This window comes from Juglans regia, chromosome 8 (genome assembly GCF_001411555.2).
Source record: "Juglans regia cultivar Chandler chromosome 8, Walnut 2.0, whole genome shotgun sequence".
Taxonomy (NCBI): Eukaryota; Viridiplantae; Streptophyta; class Magnoliopsida; order Fagales; family Juglandaceae; genus Juglans; species Juglans regia.
Genome location: NC_049908.1, coordinates 20,016,430 through 20,042,468, shown reverse-complemented (window position 1 = coordinate 20,042,468; position 26,039 = coordinate 20,016,430). Strand labels below are relative to the sequence as shown.

Below are 26,039 nucleotides of genomic sequence, written 5' to 3'. Positions count from 1 at the left end.
GAGATTTCAAAGCCACCAATATGTGCAATCACTAGTTAAGAAAACAATATGAGTTGAAAAGGAATACCCATAACAATTGCTTTCGACAATAAAACTGCTGGTGCATCATCAGCTTATTGGTTAAGCACCAAAAAGTAATTGAATAATGCAAGAATTATCAACACTCTGCTGACCTCCATCAAACGGGAAAATTAATTGTTGCCTCCAAGGAACACCGCCCATCCCCACTGAAATGCATTGAACATTTTGTTCCAACAATCAAGCTGCATCATCCTTGGTATCTTGTCCTAGAAGGTCATCATCATATGAGACAGGTATCCTTCACCTATCATGAACAGGCACTTGTTTAATTCCAGTATTCGATTACTCATGTTGATTCTGCACATTGGATATGAGGTGCGAACCATCGGACAAACTGACTGCATTCCCATTCATAAATGCATTGGCTGCTCCTTGTGAACCACCATCTTTCTTTTGCTTTGTTCCTTGCCTAATATTTGGTTGTTTGAATTGCTTCTGCACAAAAATAAGGTAACATTAGCTAGCACTTTCTATTCTCTAAAATTATCATGAATGATGCAATGATACCGCTGAAGGCTCAAGAGATTTATTGGACTCATAATTTCAGGTCCGCAACAATACAATGCTGCTAGTGCAAGGGAAAGATTCTTTACCACACTATCTACAATGAAGTAATGAGGTTAAAGTTCATGAATGACAGCAAGCAGGTGGTCCAGCAAGTAAACAAACCAAATTATACAAACATGAAAGGTAGTACACTTTAATTTCTAACAGAGAACTCCTAGATTCTTCAGTTTTAAAAGCTGATCACCCTCTTCATTATGACCTTGGAAAGCATGTCAATGCAATTGCACATTTACACTAGTCAATAAACATTATCAAAAAATATATAAATAATGAGATGTAGACAACCATCACCAAAAGTGAGGGAGAGCTAGAAAGAGAGAATGCACCAAAGTGGCAACTAAAAGCATGATTGAATGGGAAAGGCGCTTCAATTTACATTTTCAGATTGTCCAACATCATATTGTTCGAGGTTCTCATTTTTTTTATTATACCTATTGGAATTGAGGAATTTGCTTCAAGAAAAAACCTCTCAACCCACCACATGATACCAGGGATTATCAGTAAGTCTTTCCAGGGTCCATTATCTTAATTAAACACAGCCTAGAGATAGAGGCAAACATAAACGTGATACATATGCTCAGGTAACTAGGAAAGGGAAAAGATACAGTTAAGCTAAAGCATGGCAATTCATGTTACATAAAAATAAAAATAAATGAACTATAGTTGCACACCTCAAACTCCTTTTCCATATTCATTATCACTTTATAGGCTTTTGGTTCTTGTGGTTTAATGATGCGCCATAATATGCCACCACCAGTTCAAGAGCGGCTGCCATCAGCAGTCATCTGACCTCCACAAGTTTGAATTGCATCCACCTGAAACTCTCACATTCGTTACAGATACCCCAACAGCAGAAGGTACCTACTGGGGGGAATGTAAAAGAGAACTAAAACAATATTAAAAGAGTCAAAAGGCGCTCTTTCCAGGTTTCCCCTATGAGCAATCAGAATTTCAACTCCTGAACGCATAGAAAACATATACAATATTAAAGATTTAATGAAAGAAGATACTTCAACTGAGATATGTACTCTTCCTACAATGTAAACAAAGCCAAAGAAACTAACAACATAAAATTTCTTGTCAGTTGTCCCTGCATAGAGCTCAATCATGGTTTGCCAAATAGGCATTGTGCAACCAACTAGGCAATTGTTCTAAAAGGCGCACATGTTCACCTAAGCTTAGGCAACAGCCTAAGCAGAGATCAAGGTATAATGTGCATAATGTGTATTATACTCCTATTTAGACAAAAAGTTATTTAAGAACCTATTTTGTGATTAAAAAAAACGATTGGAGCGTGTTAAGTAGTAATAGATGATGCATGTTTTCAACTCTAATGTAATTGCTTTTTTAAATGCATACTGACTGATAAAACTAGAAGAAACATACAAATGATATCAACATACACAAATAGCAAATCACGAGGTAGTTTAGCCAGAGGACATCATAGCTCAGAGCACATGATTGAAAGGAGCAAAACAGCTTCTGTAAGAGAAATCTGCAAGGGTAGGTAAACAATACCGAGTGTCAGAAACAATACCTCCAGGGGCGGCTCAATGCACACGGTGGCCTAAGGCAAGAATTTAAGAAGAGATTATTTTTAAAAACTTTTAATATAATAATTCAATCAACTCTCCAATTAAGTATAATACAAATAAACAGACATTCTGATTCTACAACATGCGATTTTTTTTTTTTTTTTGAAAATCATGACACTTATCTTTTTCAGATCATCAATATTATTTAAAGTTAAAATTTTTTAAGTTTCCAAATTTTTTATTCTATTCTTATTTACTGTGTATCTCAAATAACTACGTTTTTATGTTATAAGAGGTCTATTGGACATATTGCTTTAATTTATTTACAACTCATAGCAAAATGTTAAAAGAATATACGAGGTGTGTTCATTACAATACTAACCTTTTTTAATATCTTTTTTTCTATAAATTTTATTTTTTAAAAGAATATAAATGGCTTGTGTCAATTTTTTTGAACAAACCAGGGGCTAGTTTCAATTTCAGTTTTTGAATAAACCACATTAGGGGCTTTTTTGGTGGGGACTTAAGGAGTGGGGGCCTTAGGCAAGTGCCTTAGTTGCCTTGCCTTTGAGACGCCCCTGAATACTTCATATGCCTAAATTAGTTTGGATTCTTAACCTCGCATTTGTGTGAACCTTAATCAATGTATATATGTGTGTCTTGCCCCCAAAGGGGGTGATATTTATACCTGGTAAGGGCAATCCCTTGTAAGACACCTTGTCAAACTGCTCGTGGTGTGTAGCTTCATACCAAGGCCGTGTCCTTCTGCCAGTTCCCTGCCATGTGACAGGCTAGCCATGCCTGATTGTGGCGACTGCTGACAGCCTTGGACCCTTGTCGTGGCTTGCCCGCCTCTGTCCTTCATTAAATGTGGCATGACCTTGGTCAAGTGCTCCCACCTTTCAAGTCTTGTCCAACCGTTGGCGCTTGAGGACCTGGGTGTCCTTGACTCTGTGAGTATGACTCGTCGATCGGTTGATGTGTCAGGCCTCCTGGCTTAATCCCATGCCCCACGCGTGCTAGTTTGTTGCCTCCTTGTGGGTTTCATGGGCTATTGTCCTTTTGGGCTTGGCCTGGGCCATCCCATTCTCATATAGACTTTGCTTTACTGAGCTGTCCTTAGGCCCACCTGTACCTCATGGATTGGGCTTGTTTGGTTGGGTCCATCACTGGGGACCACCCCCCTTTCTCACACTTTATTATGTGCATCTTCTATATGATTGTGAATATGTCTTATGCATGTATTAGCTTTAGCTACAAATGATGCTAATAGTCCTATAGGGTGCAGTGCCTGTTGTGAATGTCGTACCATTGAAAAAATGGGTCCACGGTGTGCATGACCTTTTATGAGCCACTATCATGCAACCTAGTGCTGTTATATTTGTTTTCTTTTCTACTCTCTCTTCATGTGTCTGAAGTCTAAACCCCCTTTGCTTTCCCTTCAGGGGTTGCCTTCATCGCTTGTTTTCCAAATATATAGAATCCTGTTATTAATTCAAAATCATAAATTTTGGAAATCAATAATCCCAAAGTGTAAAATGTGGAAAACCTTGGTATGCCCAATTGAACATGGGAAACCAGAGTAGGCTAATTTTCAATGAAATGATCGATGCAATTATGTTACTACTGGGATTGTTGATGTGCCATCACGCTCGGCAATTACATGTTTGAGATTTTAGTAAAATCTGTACATTTTAGAGATCTGCTATGTTTTTGTATTATTTAGACATCAAAAGGTTCCATAGCCACATTCCCTTTCTCTAAAAATTCCTGTAACTGCAGACAAGAAGTGTTAGGCATAATGTGTTGAATGTAATAATATCAACATTTTTGCTTTATTCTCTTTACTTCTTTTGACAATCTTTGTGTTTGTGGTGGGAATGACAAGAATGCTGCATTTTCCTAGCCAAGTACAAGGACAAGGAAGAATTGAGGCAGTTGCCATGTTCCCATGTGTTCCACCTCAAGTGTCAATAGCTCCAAATTATATCTTATTGTCCTCTTTGTAAATTGTACTATGACTCGGATTGGCCCTACTTTGTGGCATTGTAATATTGGTTGTCGTTTCACCAAAGCATCAAACTTTTCAAACTAAATTCATGTGGATGTAATGAACATGCGATTATTGTGGATGTAATAATACTTTCTTTCATTGTGGATGTGAATTTGGTTCAAATGTTGTCTGGTTGAGTTGTATTGAGCTATCCACTTCAGCCTCCAAGAACTCCAGCACAGCAGCTACCTCCAGAAGAACAAATCCACTTCAGCCTCCAAGAATTCCAGCACAGCAGTTGCCTCTAGAAGAACGTGGTCAGCTAGACACTCGACGAATATCTTCTGGAATCACCTAGAATAGGTTGATGCCTACCCGCTGAGTATGGTTGTTGTACAGTCACTACACTACATGATTATATGTTGTATCATGGCCGACAGCTTGTAACGAACTATGCAGAATACTCTGCTATTTGTAATGCACAACATGTACTCGATTACATTCCTTAAAGAAGTTGTTAGGTTCTAAATACTATAAATACTCAAGTCTGTATAGAAAGCATATACCAAGAAATACAGAAAATTTTCTCTTGCATTTACTCTTCTCTACATGGTACCAGAGCAACAATAGCGACTAACGTCTTACCTGGTCCTCTCACTTTTTTTTTTCTCCTTCCATGGCTTCCGATAGCTTCTCCTCTGATAAAGATCTTCTTCATCTTTCTACCTTCCAACTTCCCAGCAACTTCTCCCACGTAGTCTCCGTAAAACTAACCTCTGATAACTACCTATTGTGGCGGGCCCAAATCATTCCCTATCTCCATGGCCAAGAACTATATCACTTCATCGATGGTTCCACACCTCCTCCCCCACCTATTCTTCCCGCAGTATCGCCATCCCCAACCGGACCTTCTCTTCCTCAACCAAACCCAGCTTACCTTCAATGGCGTCGCACTGATCAAATGCTTCTCAGTGCCTTGCTTTCATCCCTCACAGAACCAATCTTGGCTAAAGCTATTACCTCTCGAACATCCCGTGAACTTTGGCTCACCCTCGACACCATGTTCACTTCACAATCTCAGGCCAAAATCTTCCAAATTCGTCATCAACTCACAAATTTGAGAAAAGGCGCTCTATCAGTAACCGACTATTACCGAAAGGTTCGGCTACTCTCAGACACAATGACTGCTGCTTGTGAGCCACTTCGAGACTCAGAGGTAGTCTCATATCTGCTCAATGGCCTCACCTCGGATTTTGATACCTTCGTCACTTCAGTGACAACTCGTGCCTCTCCCATAAACTCCTCTGAGTTATTCAATCTTCTTCTCACCTTCGAAAGCCGAGTATCACTTAACTCCATACAACATGGTCTCCTCCCAACACCATCTGCAAATCTTAACACCTCTTTCTCTCCTCAAAATGCATATCGTGGAAGCCGCAGCACTTATCGTGGTAATGGCCGAAATAATTATCGTGGTAGCCGTAACCGTGGAGGTCACACCACTATATCTTCTCCCCTCACTACTTCACAAACCAACAAACCCACATGCCAAGTCTGCAATAAAATCGGCCACGTAGCACTTCAGTGCTACCATAGATTGGATCAGGCATATCAGTTTGAGCCACCTCGATCTCTTTCGGCAAATTATACTAGCTCACCACAGCTCTCCGACAAACACTGGTATCCTGACTCAGTTGCAACAAATCACATAACCTCAGACCTTCACAACCTCAACATTTCAAGTGAACCATATCTTGGGTCTGAACAAATTCAAGTTGGAAACGGTGCTACTCTCCCGATCTAACACATTGGTGACTCCAAAATCTTCCTCAAACTCTGTTTTCTCACTACATAAATTACTTTGTGTTCCTCAAATCACCAAAAATTTAATTTCTGTACAAAAATTCTGTCATGACAACTTTGTTTTCTTTGAGTTTCATGAATTTAATTTTCTTGTGAAGGACAACCAGACGGGCAAGTTACTTCTCCAGGGCCCAACCCATAATGGTCTATACATGTTTCCTCCAGCTTCCTCATTACCTGCTCCTGCTGCCTCATTGGAGAACGCACTACTCTTGCTCAATGGCACTTTCGGCTAGGACATCCCAATCTTTAGCTTGTCTCTCGCATATTGCGCACCAAATGCTTGCCTTTTGTTCCGTCTCAACACAAGTTTTTTTGTTCAAAGTGTCCTCTAGCCAAGTGTAGACAACTATCATTTCATTCCTCTGATACACGGTCCTTGAGACCTCTGCATTTACTTTTTGTGGATGTTTGGGGTCCATCCCCTCATATATCAAGGGATGGTTTTCGATATTACATTTCTTTTGTGGATGATTTTAGCCGTTTTACTTGGTTCTATCCTTTAGCTTCAAAGGGTGATGCCACATCTGTTTTCAATATTTTTCAAAAATATGTTGAGCGCCTCTTCAACACTAAAATAAAAAATATTCAAAGTGATTGGGGAGGGGAGTTTCGTCTGCTGACTCGTGTGCTCCAATCTCAAGGAATTTCTCATCGTCTCTCATGCCCCCACACTCACCAACAAAATGGTGTGGTTGAACGTAAACACCGTCACATAGTTGAAACGGGCCTTACCCTTTTAGCAATGGCCTCTCTCCCATATAAATTTTGGGCCGATGCTTTCCAAACTACGGCCCATCTCATCAATCTTCTCCCCTCTCCATCTCTCAAAAACAAATCTCCCCATCTACTTCTCTACAAAAAACAACCTGATTATTCTTTTCTCAAGGTTTTTGGCTCTGAATGTTGGCCCAATCTTAGGTCCTGCAATAATCACAAAATCAATTTTCGTTCCTTATCTTGTCTTTTTCTTGGTTATAGATCCCTTCACAAAGGGTACAAATGTCTTCACATTGAATATGACAGACAATACATTTCACGTGATGTCATATTCAATGAAACTTCTTTCCCGTATGAAAAACTCCAGAAAACACCCACTACGTTTCCTCAACCCAACTACACTCTACTTCCATTATTACATATCAGCCCATCCATCACCAACACAATGACAGACCCATCAACCTTACCCCTGAACCCATCGTCCCCTATCCGAACCCAACAAATTACTTTAAGCCCAACTTCTACGCCTTCTCCCTCAACCTTCCTCCCCTCGTCCACTCATCCCACACCCACAGAAAACCCTCGTCTTCTCATCCCAACTCCTACACCCAGATAGCCTCCTTCATCTTCAAACAATAATCAATCCATACCACCACCTCGATCACCCATTGTAACCCGATCCAAAACAAACTCCTCTTGTCCCAAACTTTTTCGAGATGGCCAAATTCCATACCCCCTACCACGACAAGCCCTAACTTCATCTCTTGAAATACCAGAGGAACCAAGCTCCTTTACCATGGCATCTAAATTCTTTGAATGGCGAAATGCCATGACCACCGAATTTCAAGCTCTCATTCAAAACCGAATTTGGATATTGGTTCCCCCTCCCCCTTCTTCTAACATTGTTGGTTGCAGGTGGATTTTTCGGACTAAACATCATTCAAATGGCACCATTGAACGTCGCAAGGCGAGACTCGTCGCCAAGGGTTTTCATCAACAAGAGGGAATTGACTATTTTGAGACTTTCAGCCCCGTCGTTAAACCCACCACCATTCGGTTAGTGATTTCCCTTGCTGTTTCCCATAGTTGGCCTCTTAGACAACTAGATATCTCTAATGCCTTTCTCCATGGTGAATTGACCGAAACTGTTTATATGTCCCAACCTGTTGGTTTTGTTCACCCCGACCACCCACACTATGTCTGTCGCTTGCAAAAGGCCATCTATGGCCTTAAGCAAGCACCTCGTCCATGGTTTGCACAACTAAGTTCCAAACTCTGTGAATATGGTTTCATCCCATCCAAATCTGACCCCTCTCTCTTCGTCTACTCTCATCAGTCTGTTCTCATTTATGTACTTGTATATGTGGATGACATTATTGTCACCAGTTCTCATGATACACAAATTGAACTACTGATAAAATTTCTTGCCTATGTTTTTCCAACAAAAGACCTAGGTAAATTGTCCTATTTTTTCTTGGATTGGAAGTATCTTGCTTAACCAATGGCATTCACCTGTCTCAACGGAAATACATCCGTGATCTCTTAACTCGCACAAACATATTGTCTGCCAATGATATAACGTCTCCCATGACTGCCTCATCTCATCTTTCCACCTCAGATACGCCCGCCTTCAATGACCCAACCTTGTACAGAAGCATTGTAGGCAGTCTACAATACTTGTCCTTAACTCGACCAGACCTAGCTTTTGCCATAAACAAAATTGCACAGTTTATGCACAATCCAAAAATGCCCCATTGGCAAGCAGTTAAGTGACTATTTCCATACCTCAAACACACTCTGAATTTTGGTCTCCTCTTTCAAAAAATCCAACTCACTTCAGTTACAAACTTTCTCTGATGCGGATTGGGCTGGCTGCCCTGATGACCGCCGCTCTACCGGTGGTTTTTGTATTTTTCTTGGTCCAAACTTAATCTCTTGGAGTTCTCGAAAGCAATGAACTGTTGCTCGCTCAAGCACCGGGGCTGAGTATAAAGCTCAAGCCAATGCCACTGCTGAATTACTTTGGGTTCAATCTCTCTTAAAAGAACTTTGCATTTTTCCTTCCCAAACCCCTAACTCTTTGGTGTGACAACCTTGGTGCCACTGACCTCTCTATCAATCCTGTTCTTCACTCATGTACTAAGCACATGGAAATTGACTTCCACTTCGTATGTGATAGAGTTGCTGCAAAAACACTTCAAATTGCCTTCCTCCCCTCCAAAGATCAAATTGCTGACATTTTTACAAAACCAATTGTCTCATCGCGTTTTCACTCACTGCGAACAAGTCTCACGGTAGTTGACACACCGTTAGACTTGCGGGGGCGTATTGAGCTATCCACTTCAGCCTCCAAGAACTCCAGCACAGCAGCTACCTCCAGAAGAACAAATCCACTTCAGCCTCCAAGAACTCCAGCACAGCAGCTGCCTCTAGAAGAACGTGGTCAGCTAGACACTCAACGAATATCTTCTGGAATCACTTAGAATAGGTTGATGCCTACCCGCTGAGTATGGTTGTTGTACTGTCACTACACTACATGATTATATGCTGTATCATGGCCGACAGCTTGTAACCAACTATGCAGAATACTCTGCTATTTGTAATGCACAGCATGTACTCAATTACATTCCTTAGAGAAGTTGTTAGGTTGTAAATACTATAAATACTCAAGTCTGTATAGAAAGCATATACCAAGAAATACAGAAAAGTTTCTCTTGCATTTACTCTTCTCTACAAGTTGGGAGCTTGCCACACCTGATTAATGCTTCTAGCATGTAAATAGAGGGGCAATGACCTCGATTTTCTGTAAAAATATTGACAGTAACTTGTTACCATAGGTTTAATTAAGTAGATGCATGTTTTTTTTTTCCTCTAATCTTGAATCTCATTACTGAATTAAGAGCTTATACTAAATAATACACAGGTGTTGAGAAAGGTTCTAAAGACCTAAAGATAGAGAAATTGGGCAAGATCACCATTGAACAAGTGCGCACAATTGCTGAAAAGCTGCCAGACTTGAACTGCACCAGTTTTGAATCTGTGATGAGAATTATAGGCAGGCACTGCAGCTAATATGGGAATTGATATTGATTCTTCGGTTTTTGAACACACAAAAAAAAGAACTTGTGTAGTCGTCACGTGACGTCATATTTAAGATTAAAAAAGTCCCCAAGAATTCAAAATACCATGCATTTTGATGGGTCCACGAGTGCACTTCGAGTCGACTTTGTGACATTTAGAAATTAGCAAGAATTGGTTAGAAGGATGTTTATTTTTTGTATAGAATGATAATCAAAATTTTCTGGTGTACTGATTTTTTTTTACCAAAAAAAAAAAAAAAATCGGGTCGAAAACCGATATGATTTTAGTTGGTTAATCGGCCAAACGGTTGATCGGAAGTCAACTTAATCGGGTCGGGTGAGCAATCCTATTAAAAAAAAAAAACCAATTTCTCTTTCAAAGTTACCTTTCATTTATATATATGAGAGGAGGCATAAATATAATATTTTTTAAATGGTTTCATAGGTAAATCATGATTCAAATAAAAAGTCACTTAAAATAATATGACATATTGACTAGTGTGATTGGAGATAATAAAATTTAAAATGAAAAAAAAAAAATCTTAAATTTATGTTATAATTGTATTGTTATATATATATATATATATCCGTGGCTGTTTTCAGTAGATCAAAACCATTTCCATGTATCCAAATATAGTAACTTCTATATAGGAAATCTCGCTTAGATTTGAATCCATGTTGGTCAAACTTCCCGAGTTTAGAGTTCTAAAAGAAAGACCAATAGCTCAGTCGATTCCTGGTCTCTAGACTTGTGCAAACTACAAACACCATAATCCCAACATAAAAAAGGCCTTACATTTCGCAAATACGTAAAAGACCACTTTTTGAGGCTTAACACCACTTGGATATAGCTTAACGTGGCAGAAGTACTTTCAAGCATACACGATTACAGCCATATATATATATAACACTGAAAGCAAAGAGATGAATATAAGTAAGAAATCCCACCAAATGGCTCATCTGATCTCTTTTGTTCTTTAGTGAGTATCAACTGTCAAGCGTATGTAAGGAAGTAGTTAGGCAAATATAGTTTGAGAGATCAACAATCAATATTCAGATTAATAGAGATACACAAGGAGAAAAAAACTCTGAGAAATCTTGATCTGATCCCAATAATTAGTGCTTAATTGGCTAGAAAGATGGCAGGAGGAGGTTTTGTAAGTGATCAAGGTGGAAGGACGGTCGACTATGCAGGCGGCATTACTGCCTTTGTGGTGGTCACTTGTGTGGTTGCTGCAATGGGCGGCCTCATCTTTGGCTATGACATTGGAATCTCAGGTTTATTATTTGGCTTTAATTTATATATAGGCAGAACAGTTTGCAGCAATTTTGCCTTCTTTTCTATTTTAGCTTTTTATTTTTGGCTAATTGGGTTTTGTTTCATAGTGAGACAACTAATAATAATGCATGAAAAAAGCTACTATACCCACCATTTCTTACCGCTCTACTTGACTTCTTCGGAAAAAAAAAAATTATTTTTTATTTTTTTCTTAATGAATAAAGAAGTAATTTTAAGTGTATTGGTGTATTTTTCTTATTCTTTAAAAATATTTAAATATATTAAAAAAATTTGAATAGAAAAATATAAAAAAAAAAAAAAGTTACAAAAATAACTAGCTATAACAATGAGCAGTGCTACTTAGGCTTGTCCAATACTCAATGTTTTTAGTATCTAACTGATCTCAACAGATAATATATATGGCTAATGCTTTTATCTTTCTGGCATGGATCATTGTGTATAATATTTTAGAAATTTAATTTATTTTTAAAAAGAAACATTTTTTTTTGATACATTGGGGGAGGGGGATCCAACCCATGATCTCCATTTTGGAGATGTGAGTCTTGTGTCATAAGGCCACAGGCCGTCGGGTTAAAAAAAAAAAAAAAATCCACTTATTTAGAAATAAAGGATTATAATTAAGGAAGTAAGCCAATAATACATGATATCAAACATTTAACAGTCACAAACATGTTTGAACAAATTAAATAGAGAACATGAATAATATCAAACAGCTATTTGCGTTTGAATTTGTTTATTTATGAAAGTTGATTGGCTTCTAAACTTTTTTGGCAGGAGGGGTAACTTCAATGGAACACTTTTTAAGAAAGTTCTTCCCTTCCGTCTACAGAAAAATGATAGACGAAACAGCTCGTGAAAGTGAATACTGCAAGTTTGATAGCGAGCTGCTCACATTGTTCACCTCTTCCCTTTACGTTGCAGCATTAATAGCTTCCTTCTTTGCTTCTGCTGTTACGAGGGCTTTCGGCCGAAAAATGTCCATGTTTTTTGGAGGCTTGGTTTTCTTGTTTGGTTCTATCCTAAACGGCGCAGCCATCAACATTGAAATGCTTATCATTGGTCGCTTATTACTTGGTGTCGGTGTTGGATTCGCTAATCAGGTACTGCAAATCATACCCGGCCGTGTGCATGTTATATATTCCCTCTAGTGCCATGACAAAACATAGAAGGTTTTTTTTTGGATTTGGGGAGGGGGGTCGAACCCATTCAAGACCTCCATTTTGGAGGTGTGGGTGTTATGCCATCAGGCCATTTGCCTTTGGCGACAAAACACAGAAGTTTAGACAAAGATCTCTGCAAATTTATATCATATATGAATTTGAGGAGCTCAAGTAAAAGTGAGAGATCAAAGTTATAAAGTGGGTCATATAATATTTATTGCCATTGGTATGGATTTTTTTAACAATATTAAATGTTCAATACATGTACGTGGTAAGACTCATTACTAGATTTTTCTTGCGTGCCGACTACTAAAAAGGGATGTGTTTGAATCTCTATGTTTGATGTTAATTAATATGATCATGGCTTTTTCAAGAACAACCTAAAGAAAAGGAGTAAATCTAGGAATCCTATATATGTTTTGTTCTATCCGTACTTGTTTGATAACGCATTATACATGAAAACGCAGTCGGTCCCAGTTTATCTTTCAGAAATGGCGCCAGCGAAGATCAGAGGAGCACTCAACATTGGTTTCCAGATGGCCATTACAATTGGGATTCTGTTTGCCAATCTTGTCAATTATGGCACTGCCCAAATCAAGGGAGGATGGGGTTGGAGAGTTTCTTTAGGTCTTGCAGCTGTCCCAGCAATAATGATGACCGTAGGATCTGTGTTTCTTCCAGATACTCCTAATTCCATACTCGAGAGAGGCTACACCGACAAGGCAAAGCAGATGTTACGAAAAATTCGTGGCACCGACAACGTGGATGAAGAGTTCAAAGACCTAGTTGATGCGAGTGAGGCTGCAAAGAAAGTGGATCATCCATGGAAGAACATCTTGGAGCCCAGATATAGACCCCAACTCATTATTTGCATCCTCATACCCTTCTTCCAACAGCTTACCGGCATCAACGTCATCATGTTTTATGCGCCTGTTCTCTTTAAGACTCTAGGTTTCGGTGACAATGCTTCACTCATGTCTGCTGTTATTACCGGTGTTGTTAATGTCCTCGCTACTTTTGTTTCAATCTTCACTGTTGACAAGTTTGGGAGAAGGATTTTGTTCCTCGAAGGTGGCGCACAGATGTTTATATGCCAGGTACGAATAAATTTTAACACATAAAAAGATACTCTCAAGTACTATAAGAAAAACGGATATTTGTCATCAGTTTTTTGCAACGAAATGGACTATTTGCGATAAAAATATTCATTTTAATTGGAAATAATCATTTTACTGAAAATAACTGGTTGCAAACAACCAAAAAATTTCTTGTAGTACGTTCGAATAATAATTGGAGGGAGATTGACATAAAAAATACTACCTAACGTCATGTCTATCTCCCTTCCACTTGATACTTTCAAGTTCGGTAATTAAGAACTACTTGAAGAAGATCCTGACCCATGCATATGTACAATTGTACAAACTCTCATCTACGTATATTTTCTGGTTTACACCTATAACGTACATATATATGTTTGTTTCATTGTATTGTAGGTTGCAATAGGAGTTTTGATAAGTTTGACATTTGGGGTGAGTGGCGAAGGAACCATTACAAAAGGCCAAGCAGATTTGGTTTTGCTCTTAATATGCACTTATGTAGCAGCCTTTGCATGGTCTTGGGGGCCTTTGGGTTGGTTGGTACCGAGTGAGATCTGCCCTCTGGAGATCCGATCAGCAGGCCAAGCCATTAACGTATCAGTCAACATGCTATTCACTTTTTTTGTGGCTCAAGTTTTCCTTGCCATGCTTTGCCACCTCAAGTTTGGTCTCTTCTTTTTCTTCGCTGTCTTTGTGTTCATAATGACTATTTTTGCGTTCTTCTTCATACCCGAGACGAAGAACATGCCAATAGAAGAGATGAATAGAGTTTGGAAGGCACACTGGTTCTGGAAGAAGTACATCCCAGATGATGCTGTCAATATTAGCCACCGGGACAACTATTAATTTCACCTATGTACGTTCATCGGGCCAGCTAAACACGGATTTGGATATCTTAGAGTTCTTGACTGAACTCTGTGGCCTAGAGTAAGAAATAGATAGACACATGAAGTACGCTCTAAAGCATTTATAACTGCCCGAGTGAATTACTCTGGAAGCATTAAATGCAAAATAAATTTTATGAGACGGACTTTATATATCTATCTTTCTTCCACTCTACACACAATAAATCCAAATATCCAAAACACAAGGCATAGGGTACCAGCTTTTAGCATAGAAGTGTTCTAGTATTTGCTAAACTTTTAATCTTCCATTAGTAAGTAAAATTTTATATTCATTTATTTTCATCTTTTTATGTATTGCTTTGGATTGTTGTAGTTATGATCTTATATGTATTTGAATGTTATTGTCTTTCGGACAGTTGGGAGTTTTCCATATATATTATGGGCATTCCATTTATAAGAGAGTTCGGGGTTAGGTCGTTATACCTTAGCTGAATGAATGCTATTAAAGGTATTTTTTTTTTTTTTTGAGAATGCTATTAAAGTTATTAGTTATAAGTAAAACGATATTATTTTTCACAGCATCTCCAAAGTGTTAAAAAGACATCAATGTTGTGCTAAAATTTCAAAACAAAAGTATGTGCTAAAAACCGTACTTACTAAAAATAAGACTTCTTTGTAAGTCCCCGGTCCTGGATGGGTTCGGAGAGTTACCTTCTATTACTTAAACTCACATCTCATGACAATGTAAATATAGACTCCAATTTCTCAATTAAACATAGATTTGACTGTTATAACTCAACTACTCCAAATAATTAATTAGGAACACAACAAATTCTTAATAAAAATGTCAACCTCTCAACATACCAGGTCATCAGAATACAAAAAATTTGCCGAATAAAATTCTCCAATAACCATGGCATCCTTTTATGCTTACTCCTCTGTGCTTAACTAATCTCATCCATGTTCCCTAATCTTGATTCTCAATTGAAACATTCAAATTATCTGAAAAATAATGTGGTGTTAAGGGGTGAGTTATGAACAACTCAATAAGCAGAGAACATATACTACTATGTAAACATGAGCATTTATTAAGTTTAGAGTGTAGAATAAAACATTTTTATTTTCAGAATGCATAACCAAAACATGTTATCAAAATATCATAGCGACAATTCAAAATACTGATATTCAAAAGTCATTTAGTATAACATAACTGAAACATCACATTAGAACATAATTCCATATTTAATCCCCATGATAGGATTGTGCAAACTCCGACGGTCAACCGAGTAGAAACAGAATGTGAAATCTTTAACTTATTATTCTCGAAGCCCTGACTGTGCACACAAGAAAGACAATGTAGAAAACCATTTTGCTTTCAAAGTGAGTGCACTTGAAACAGAAAAGTTCGTACCAACCCAAACAGAAGCCACAATTTTACACTCATAGCAAGGTCAGAACAGAACACAAACAAAATGTCATACCAAAGGTTTTTGGAGATCACATTATATCAGAGTATAGAACATATTCAGAACACAACAGAATCAGATCATCTTCATATAATTATGCACAAATGTTCATATTTTCTCTTGGGGACCTTTGGGTTGGTTGGTACCGAGTGAGATCTGCCCTCTGGAGATCCGATCAACAGGCCAAGCCATGAATGTATCTGTCAACATGCTATTCACTTTTTTTGGGGCTCAAATTTTCCTTGCCATGCATTGCCACCTCAAGTTTGGTCTCTTCTTTTTCGTCGTTGTCTTTGTGTTTATAATGACTATTTTTGTGTTTTTCTTCATACCCGAGACGAAGAACATGCCAATAGAAGAGATGAATAGAGTTTGGAAGGCACGCTAGTTCTGGAAGAAGTACATCCCGGATGACGCTGTCAATATTGGCCACTGGGCAACTTTTAATTTCACCTATGTACGGTACATCGGGCCAGCTTGTAACGCTCCGATCCCGGAGGTTTGGAGAATGAGCTCCTAATACTTAATATCAACTTCAATAACACAACTATAAAGCCCATAAAACTCCATAAAATGTTAATCCATTTAATCAACTCAAATATCTATGTTCCTTCATGTGGACAATAAAGAAATTCTCAATAACATAAATTAAAAAACTCTCTAACAATTCGAAAATATCCTTAACTCATCAAATCAAAATAATCGAAAATAAATCAAATTATTAACTACGACTCTCAAATAGCACTTGTACCCTTAAACACTTATTCCACTACGATCATCACACATTGCTAAAACTTTCTACTTTTGTTCTCCAGCTCAACCATCAAAATTATCTGAAAAATATTAGGAGATAAGGGGTGAGTTATCAACAATTAAGTAAGAAGAGAACATATACTAGTATGTAAACATGAGCATTTACAGAATTTAGAATGCAGAACAATATATTTTCTTGCAGAATACAGAGTCAGAATATTTGTTTTCAAAATGTAGCGTCAGAACATGTTATCAAAAATATCAGAGCAAAAGTTTAAAAATATTCATAATCAAAATCCCTTTAGCATAGCATAAACTGAAACATAATATCTTATCTTATCATATCAGAACAGATACCATGTTTAACCCTCGTGGTAGGGTTGTGCAAACCTCGGTAACTAACCGAGCAGAAACAGAATATGAATCTTCCCCTTATTCATTCTCAGAGCCCCGAGTGTGCACATAGGAAATACTACGCAGAAAATCACTTTGTTTCCAAAGTGGGTGTACCAGAAATAGAAAAGTTAGTACCAACCTGAACAGAGGCCACAGTTTTACACCCGTGGTAAGGTCAGAACGGAACAGAAACAGAAATAGAATGTTATGCCAGAGGTTTTCATAAATCATATCATTTCATATTAGAGTACAGAAAATCTTCAAAATAGAACAAAATCAGATCACAAAAACATAATTTATGCACAAAATTTCATATTCGCACTTTTTTTTCAAAGTTTAGAAACAACATTTTAAAAATAAGCTCATGTCTACACCAGTCATGACAGAAAATACCTATAAAATGCAGAACAAATAACTGAGGTAGTTCAAATTTCTTTTCATACCCAAATATGTATATTTTCCAAAAATCAACCTCAGCTCATTTTATTTTTTATTTTAATGCAAAGTCCAGCATATGAATCCCTTTTACTTGGATTTCTTAGGTTTTTTGGAATTTTCCTAAAAAATGTCGAACAATAATTAATCTTCACCTATAAAATAATTTTCGATTAATCATGTATTTCGATATTTAACCCTAAACTTCTAAAATAACCTATTTAATTCCTCAAAACCTAAAATTTCATAACCTAAAATTATAAATCATCACTTTCTAAAATCATCAATATTGATTTAATAACTTTGACTAAAACATTTAAAAGTTTGACCTATTTATTATTGAAAACGAACTATAAAGTTTAATACTAGATAATATAATTATCCCAAAATATTTTAAAATAAACCATAACTATTTTTAAATAGACTAAATCATTTTTAAAGTGTAAAAAATAACATTACACCAATATTGTTTACTCTTAAAATAAATATTTACTTAATAACATGTTAAAATACTTAAGATGTCTCTGTAAACATAAATAAAATGGAGTCTACTAGTATATATATTAAAAGTTTAAAACATACTAACACAGCTTACTCGAAGGGTAATAATATAATTAAAACACTTGTTTTTATTTTAACCTAAAGACTTGCATCACAACTTCCGCGCGTAAACCATCCTATTAACACTGTGAAAAGAAACAGAGACTAATAAACACACGGAGGCTCACCGAGAGAGAAGTGAAATGTGCGGTGTGGTAAAGGGCTGGGCGGTGGACAACAGTGGTCATGGCGGTGGGGCACTGAGAGGGAGAGACCAACTAATGAGAGAGAGAGAGAGAGAGGGTGATAAGCGAGAGAGCACAGAGAGTGAGAGAGAGTAACCGTGAGGGAAACAAATATAGACGAGAGTCAATGGCCTCACCGATCGGCACGGGGTGACGAGGGTGTCACAGCCAGTGATTGCTGCTGCTTTTACGGTGGTTTCCGGCGCGAAAGATGGTGGTTTGCAGTGGGTTACAGTGGAATAATACTGAGAGAGAGTTGTATGCATCACGCGACATGCATGGGGCTTCGGACGGTGGCGTTGGACATCACTGGGCGGTGGAGGCTTAATCTCCAGCGTCATCTGGTGTTGTTGACTGTAGCGTCGCTGCCCAATTGTGGCAAGGCATGGCTCTCGGTTTGACGATTATGCACTGTCTCCATGGCTTCAAAATAGGGCAACTACAGTTTCCGCTACCCACGAAAGTTGGTGATGGTGGCAACCGTTTTTGCTATTTTCGAGGGTGGAGAGGAAGGCTACGGCTGCTTCCGGTATAGGCTTGAAGTGGTGCAGATCTGGGTAGAAGTTTACGTGGGGTGGAGGCTGTGGCGCAAGCTTACCATGACATGGAGGGTTGGCTTGGAGGTGGGACTGGCTGAGCTGCCGGTGCATGGGATTCCAATGGGGCTGCGGCTTGCTGAAGTTATAGGAGGGGCTGTTGTAACCCTAGAACTTGAAGGAGGCGACCGAGCAAGAATGTGTATTTATATAGGTGATGAGGAACAAATGAAAAAGAAAGGAAAAAAAAAGTGCACGTGCATGGGGGTAGACTCGTGCTGGGTGGGGAAAAAAAATCATAAACCACTAAAAAAAAAAAAATTAAATCCGTATTCTAATAAAAAAAATATACTCAAACACTCAATTGGATTTTTCATATGCATAAGCCCAAAATTATTAAAAAAAAAAAAGGCTTGGTTGGGTCCGAGTGTTACACAGCTAAACATGGATTAGGATATCTTAGAGTTCTTGACTGAACTTTGTGGCCTAGAGTAAGAAATAGATAGACACATGAACTACACTCTAAAGCATTTATAGCTGCCTGAGTGAATTACTCTGGAAGCATTAAATGCAAAATAAATTTTATGAGACCGACTTTATATGTCTATCTTTCTCCCACTCTACACACAATAATCCAAATATTCAAAACACAAAGCATAGGGTACCAACTTTTAGCATAGAAGTGTTCTAGTGTTTGCTAAACTTTTAATCTTCCATTAGTAAGTAAATTTATATTAATTTATTATCATCTTTTTTATCATGTCTTGCTTTGGGTTTTTGTAGTTATGATCTATAATTTTCATGATTCATTACTTGGCATGATAGAATCAAGCTTGTTCCAAGACCCAGTTTATTTTAATTGTTATCCTAATTATTCTCTTTTATTATTTGATACTAATATTCTAAATGCTTTAACATTAAATGTTAAAACAAATAGTTATCATATGATGAAAAGATCACATCATTTAATTGTAGTATATAGGACCATGAAAACAACATTAGAGCCACAAGCTCTTATTACCAGTCTAAAAGGATATACATTATTATTACAATCTAGTACAAGAAATTCTAATATACAAATTTTTTTTTTTTTTGATAAACAGAAATAATTTCATTCCACTATCTTAGAACAACCTTACAAAGCAGCATGATCAAACCACAAGGCCTGTTCAGCAAATTCGGGGATAACACCCCACCACATATGAACATTCAACACATTCCAAGCATGCCTAGCTAAACAATGAGCCACACCATTGCCTTCCCTATAAACATGCTCAACACTCACTTCTTGGAATAGACCCATTAGACTTTTAACCTCTCTACTTAAATTTCCATTAAAAGAAAAGGACTCCTGAACAGCTTTCAATTCTTGCACAATCACCAAACTCGGACTCCACAATTAATTTTGGGATGCCTAAAGGAAGACACATTTGCAGTCCTCTGAACACAGCAAGTAATTCGATAGTAGATGGCTCAAGCACTGCAGATTCAGCAACAGAAGCTGCCATCACCACCTTTCCCGTACTATCACGTAAAACCATTCCAATCCCAGCCTTTGTATCCCCTGGAAAAACCGCCCCATCAACATTAAGCTTCAGAAAATCAGAAGAAGGTGGACACCATCTGAAATGGTTCTTTCCTTCCGTTAGATTAAAACCCTTGAAAGCTGAGAAAGACTTGTACAAAGAAAGAGCCATATTTGCTGCTGCAAAAGGAGTGATCAACTCTCTTTCCATCTGCATTTTATTTCGTCGAAACCACATACCCCAACAGATGACAATCATGATTGTAAAATCTGATCCACTACCAGAACTTATCACTCCTTTGACATTATCCAACAAGCTTTTACCATGTTGAAACTTGAAACCAATTGGACCAAGCTGCCTCCACATCTCCCTTAACTGAGGACAGAACAACAAAGCATGAAGAACATCTTCATCCCTCTCTCCACAGAAACAGCAACCGCCTTCCACATCAACTTTCCGAGTCCTCAGATTTTGGAGTGTTGGCAAAATATTCCTACAAGCTCGCCATGCAAAAGTTTTAATCTTCCGAGGTACATTCATCTTCCAAATTTTCTTCCACATGAGTCGATCTTGCACCCAACTAGAAGATTCAGCCATCTCCCGTCCCCTCAACATCTGAAAAAGCCTATAAGCACTTTTCACAGTAAAACAGCCACTTACTTCCTCAGTCCATATCCATTTATCACTACAAGGTACAAAAGGCAATCTAATCTTCAAAATTTCTTCAGCAACCATTGGATCAAAGAGAGCTCTCACAGTATCAAATTTCCAACTCCTTGTTTCTGGACAAATAAGCCTATCCACAGTTGCCTCCTCTTGGGAAGCAGGAAGCCCCTCAGTCTCAATACACCTTCTTAATAATTTATAGCCTGGAACCCAAGAATCCTTCCAAATAAACACAGATTCTCCAGACCCAACCCTCCATCTACAGCCCTCGGATAACCATGTCTTTGCTACACAAATCCCCTTCCAAGCGTAAGAAGGGTCAAAGTGGTGGATCGAACTTCGATCATGTCACGAGAGTGGATTTAGTTGGTTTCATCGGTCATTCTGCGAACCTGACAGCTATCACTTACTAGTCAATGAAAGTGGGGTCAGTTTCAGTCTTCTTCGGAGCTTGAAAGTCAAAGAGTCTCATGTATTTGCTTATGGAATTATTGCTTCAAAGAATCATCCTCAAGAATGACAACATTGGCTTCTTGCTTATCAAAGGCTCCGGCCCTTATAAAACCAAAAGAACAGGGAAATATTTAGCTTTATAAAGCCTGTGCAGTAAAGAACCCTCATTTTGTAAAAGGCGCCAACCTTGTTTAGCTAATAGAGCCATATTAAAATTGTGTAAGCTTTTAAAACCCATCCCCCCTCTGAATTTTGACTCACATAAATGCCTCCAACTTAACCAATGCATTTTCTGTTCATGACCCCTCTGTCCCCACCAAAACCGAGACATCATACCTTCCAATTCCCTACATAAACTCAAAGGTAATTGAAAGCATGACATAGCATAAGAAGGGATCGATAAAGCTACAGCCTTAATAAGAATTTCTCTGCCTCCCTGTGATAGTAATTTCTCCTTCCAACTTTGCAATTTGTTCCACACCCTCCTCTTGATATCAACAAAAGCAAGAGATTTTGACCTCCCAACCAAATTTGGCAGCCCAAGATACTTGTCATATTGCTGAAAAGTCCTAACACCCCACAAACTCAACAACTCTCGCTGCTTTCCGGCATCCACATTCTTTGAAAAAACCACAGCAGTTTTTTCTTTATTCACTTTTTGACCCGATGCCGCCTCATATTTCTCAAGCACCCCTTGAAGATTCCTAGTAGTTTGCACATCCGCTTTGCAGAAAATTATACTATCATCCGCAAACAACAAATGGCTAACAACAGGAGCCCCTCGACAAACCTTTAATCCCCGGACTAAATTATTCCTCTCAGCATCTATTAACAACGCAGTGAGGCCCTCAGTACATAAGAGGAATAGGTAAGGGGAAAGAGGATCCCCTTGCCTAAGCCCTCTAGTAGGCAAAATAGGGCCATGAGGCTCTCCATTAATCAAAACAGAAAAAATCACCATTGTCACACATTTCATAACCAGCTGCACAAAACCATAAGCAAACCCCATTTTGAGCATTATTTTTTCTAAAAAACTCCACTCCACCCGGTCGTAGGCCTTGCTCATATCCAATTTAAGAGACATATACCCCTTTTTTCCATGCCTCTTATGCCTTAGATAATTAACCATCTCATAAGCAACTAACACATTGTCGGTAATCAACCGACCCTTGACAAAAGCGCATTGAGAATCTGATATAACCTCAAGAAGATGAACATTGAGCCTATTGACAATAACCTTAGAGACCAACTTATAAACCACATTACAAAGGCTGATTGGGCGAAAATCAGAAACTAACTCACAAGTTTTTTTCTTTGGTATAAGGCTGATAAAAGTGTGATTAAGATCTCTAGGAAAGTGTCCAGTATTCAGAGTATGCAACACAGCAGTTGTCATAGAGTTACCCACAATAGACCAATATTTTTGGAAAAAAAGGGGGGACATACCATCAGGTCCCGGGGCTTTAGTAGGATGCATCTGCTGAAGGGCTGCTTTTACTTCATCTGCATGGTAAGGCTTCAGCAGTTCTGCATTCATCGCAGGTGTCACCTTTTGCTGCACACTTGCCAAAACTTCCTCTTGATGTCTCTGGGGATTAGAAGTGAAGAGATCAGTAAAGAAATCCACAATTAGTCTATCCCGCATATGACCTTCATTTACAACACCCAGTGCATCCTTCAAGCCTTTGATAACATTCCTTTTCCGTCTGCCGTTTGCTTGAGAATGAAAAAACCTTGTATTCTGATCACCTTCTTGGAGCCACTGGATCCGAGACCTTTGCTTCCACATAACTTCCTCCCTCTCAAGCCATACCTGAACTTCTCTTCGAGCTTTAGTCACAGCCACACTATCAGGATGTAACGAATCTCTATCTTGAATCTGCTTCAAATAATGCTTTGCCATATTCAACTTTCTGGAAACATTCCCAAACGACTTTTTATTCCACTCCGAAAGCTGCTCCCCACACTTCTTCATGGACCTCAACACATCCTCCATACGCCCCCCATTTCCATCAGTATGCCACACTTGATCAATAATCTGAGAGCATTGTTCCACACCCACCCACATAGCTTCAAACCGAAACAGTTTAGGAGCCTTATTTCTTTTCTCTAACTCTTCAGAATCAAACCACACAGGAAGGTGGTCTGAATAAGCTGCCATACCATGCCTAACCACAAATTGAGGAAACAAAGCACAAAATTGATTGTTCCCTAAGAACCTGTCCAAACGCTCAGAAATAGCTCGAGAACCCGCTCTACCATTACACCATGTATATTTTGGACCTCTAAACCCCAAGTCACGCAAAGAACAGTCGAAAATAACATTCCTAAATGCCTCCATTTGGTTCTCTGATCGGGGTCTACCCCCCCTCTTTTCATTAAAATGCAATAATTCATTGAAATCACCCCTACAAGCCAAGGACCATCCACCCCAGAATTTAGCCTTCTAAGTAAATTCCAAGTCAGATATCTGTTTACCACCTCAGGATTGCCATAAACTCCCGTAAATCTCCACTCAGGCCCATCCCCATCTTGAATCAAAGCATCAATGTGATGCAGTGAAAAAGATTGAACCCTAACGCGCAGATCCCCTTTCCACAATAAGGACAATCCACCACTCCTACCCACGCAATCAACCATAAAACAATGAGTTAAGTGCAAACGAAACTTACAATTTTCCATAGCTCGTGCCTTAAGCTTAGTCTCCTGAAGAAAGACCAAACTGGGATCTTCATTTGTGATCAGATCACGTAAAACTCGAATTCCCTGAGGGTTCCCAAGCCCACGGGAATTCCAACACAGAAGTTTCATGGCTTTCGGCAGGGCTGGACTCCAGCCTCTGCCGATACGTCAATGCGAACTTCATGGAGCTGGTCTCCACCATCCAGCGAGAAAACCCCACCCTTCTGCCTCTTCCTATCTAAAATCGCAGTCTCCGGAGAAATTGATAAGGATGCCTTTCGCTTCGCATTTCTTTCTTTCACCGAAATGGAGCCCGCGTGCCCTGACCGAACCAAAACCTGGGTCTTACGCTTCCACTTTCCTTGATCCCCAACGGATGATGCAGAAAGCCCCATCTCTCCCTGAAAGCCTAGCGTATCAGAGCCCATAACCTTACCATCAAAACTCCCACAGCCCAATGAAACAGCACTATGATTTTTATGTGGGAGAAGGCCCACATTCACCTCGGAAATACCTTCCCGAACCCAGCCCACAGTATTATCACTTAACCCCTCCAACGGTACCCCACTCATCACGCCACCCGGGAACCTCAATCCCTTCACACCATTAACCGCAACTGACTCCCGGATACTACACTCAGCCGAAATGTCTTCCGAAATTGCTGGGATGGAACGTTCCACAAAATCAGCACCCGAAGATCTCAACATTGTCGCTTCTGTAACTACCTCCTCAACCGTGCATGTGTGGCGGGACCCAGGGTCCATCACCCCCTCCGCCGCAGAAGGAGGAGAACGCCCTGAACCCTCAGTGATTTTACCTCCACGACCCAGTCCTCGCAGCCATGGACCATAAGGAAGAGGACCCTGAAGCAGGTCAAAACTTCCCCGTTGATCGCAATCTTGCTGGCCATGACCAAGTCGCCCACACACGTAGCAAAAATCAGGTAAACGCTCATAGGAGAATCTTACCCAATAAGGCACATGAGTACCAACACACAACTTCTTTCCCCTTAGCAGAGGTTTCGTAATGTCCATACGAACCCTAATCCGCAGATATTCCCCCCATGCAAGTTCCCCTGCCAGGAGATCAATTTCCTCTACAATACCCAGCGCAGTACCGATCAATTTTCCCACAGTCTCATTGCGGGCCATCAAAGGCAGATCGTGAACGCGTACCCAAAAGGATGCCTCAGTGAGATGCAGCATTTGCGTTTGTTGATCACCCTCAAAATCTTTTACTAAAACCAACTGTTTATCAAACGTCCACGGACCATCCCTGACCACTCTCTCCTTATCCTTAACATCATCGAACTCTGCAATCAGGAAATTTGAATCTAGGTTTTGAATGCGCATCATCTTCACAGGGCGCCAAATTCTTCGCAGCATCTGTTTCAATGCTTCCTTATTATAGTGTTTCAGAGTCAACAACTGAATTATCAAACACTTTTCACCCCGACGAACAGTATCACGAACAACCTCTTCATCGATGAAGACCACCTCTTCCTCGGATTCCGTCAAAGACAACCGTCCATACAAACCTTCCAAATCCTCCGCCATGAACCCCTCCGATCGTAAACAAAATCAATAATAAAAGCGTGAGAAGAAAGAGGGACGAAAAAAACTACTCGCAAGTGGCGAGAAAAAACCTCTACTCACAGTAGGCGAGAGAGGAGTTAATTATCTAATATCACGTCAATATATATATATATATACAAATTCTTAAACAAATTAATTGGAATCAAATTACTCTCTCTAATGAATGACAGTTTCAATTTCTCGAAATAGATCTCAAAACTTTGAAACCAAAACCTAGAATCTGGACACTCTGATTCGGGGAGTTATTCTTGGAAAGATTATTGACACACCAATATATACTGTTAATCATCCTACTATAGCATCCACATCTCATCTCAAACAAGTAAAATAATATTCTTCTCCAACATATTCACAAATAGTTGGAGATGGTGCTCAAATATCAACCCTTAATAAAGAATATCTCAAATAAGATTATATGAAAATAATAATAATAAAAAAAGATTAGTATTCTTCTCAACCTTACAAAATTAGAAGGAGATTACATCCAAGAAAAATATTATGAGTA

At 38.9% G+C, this 26,039-nt stretch overlaps 1 protein-coding gene across 1 annotated transcript; it reads left to right on the top strand.

Moving 5' to 3' along the window:
• Positions 1-10,860: 10,860 nt before the first annotated feature.
• Positions 10,861-14,435, top strand: LOC118349289 (sugar transport protein 10-like). Its single transcript, XM_035693423.1, has 4 exons — positions 10,861-11,117; positions 11,914-12,239; positions 12,767-13,396; positions 13,793-14,435. Exons 1-4 carry the CDS (start codon positions 10,979-10,981, stop codon positions 14,240-14,242), a joined length of 1,545 nt encoding a protein of 514 aa, XP_035549316.1. The 5' UTR covers positions 10,861-10,978; the 3' UTR covers positions 14,243-14,435.
• Positions 14,436-26,039: the final 11,604 nt, after the last annotated feature.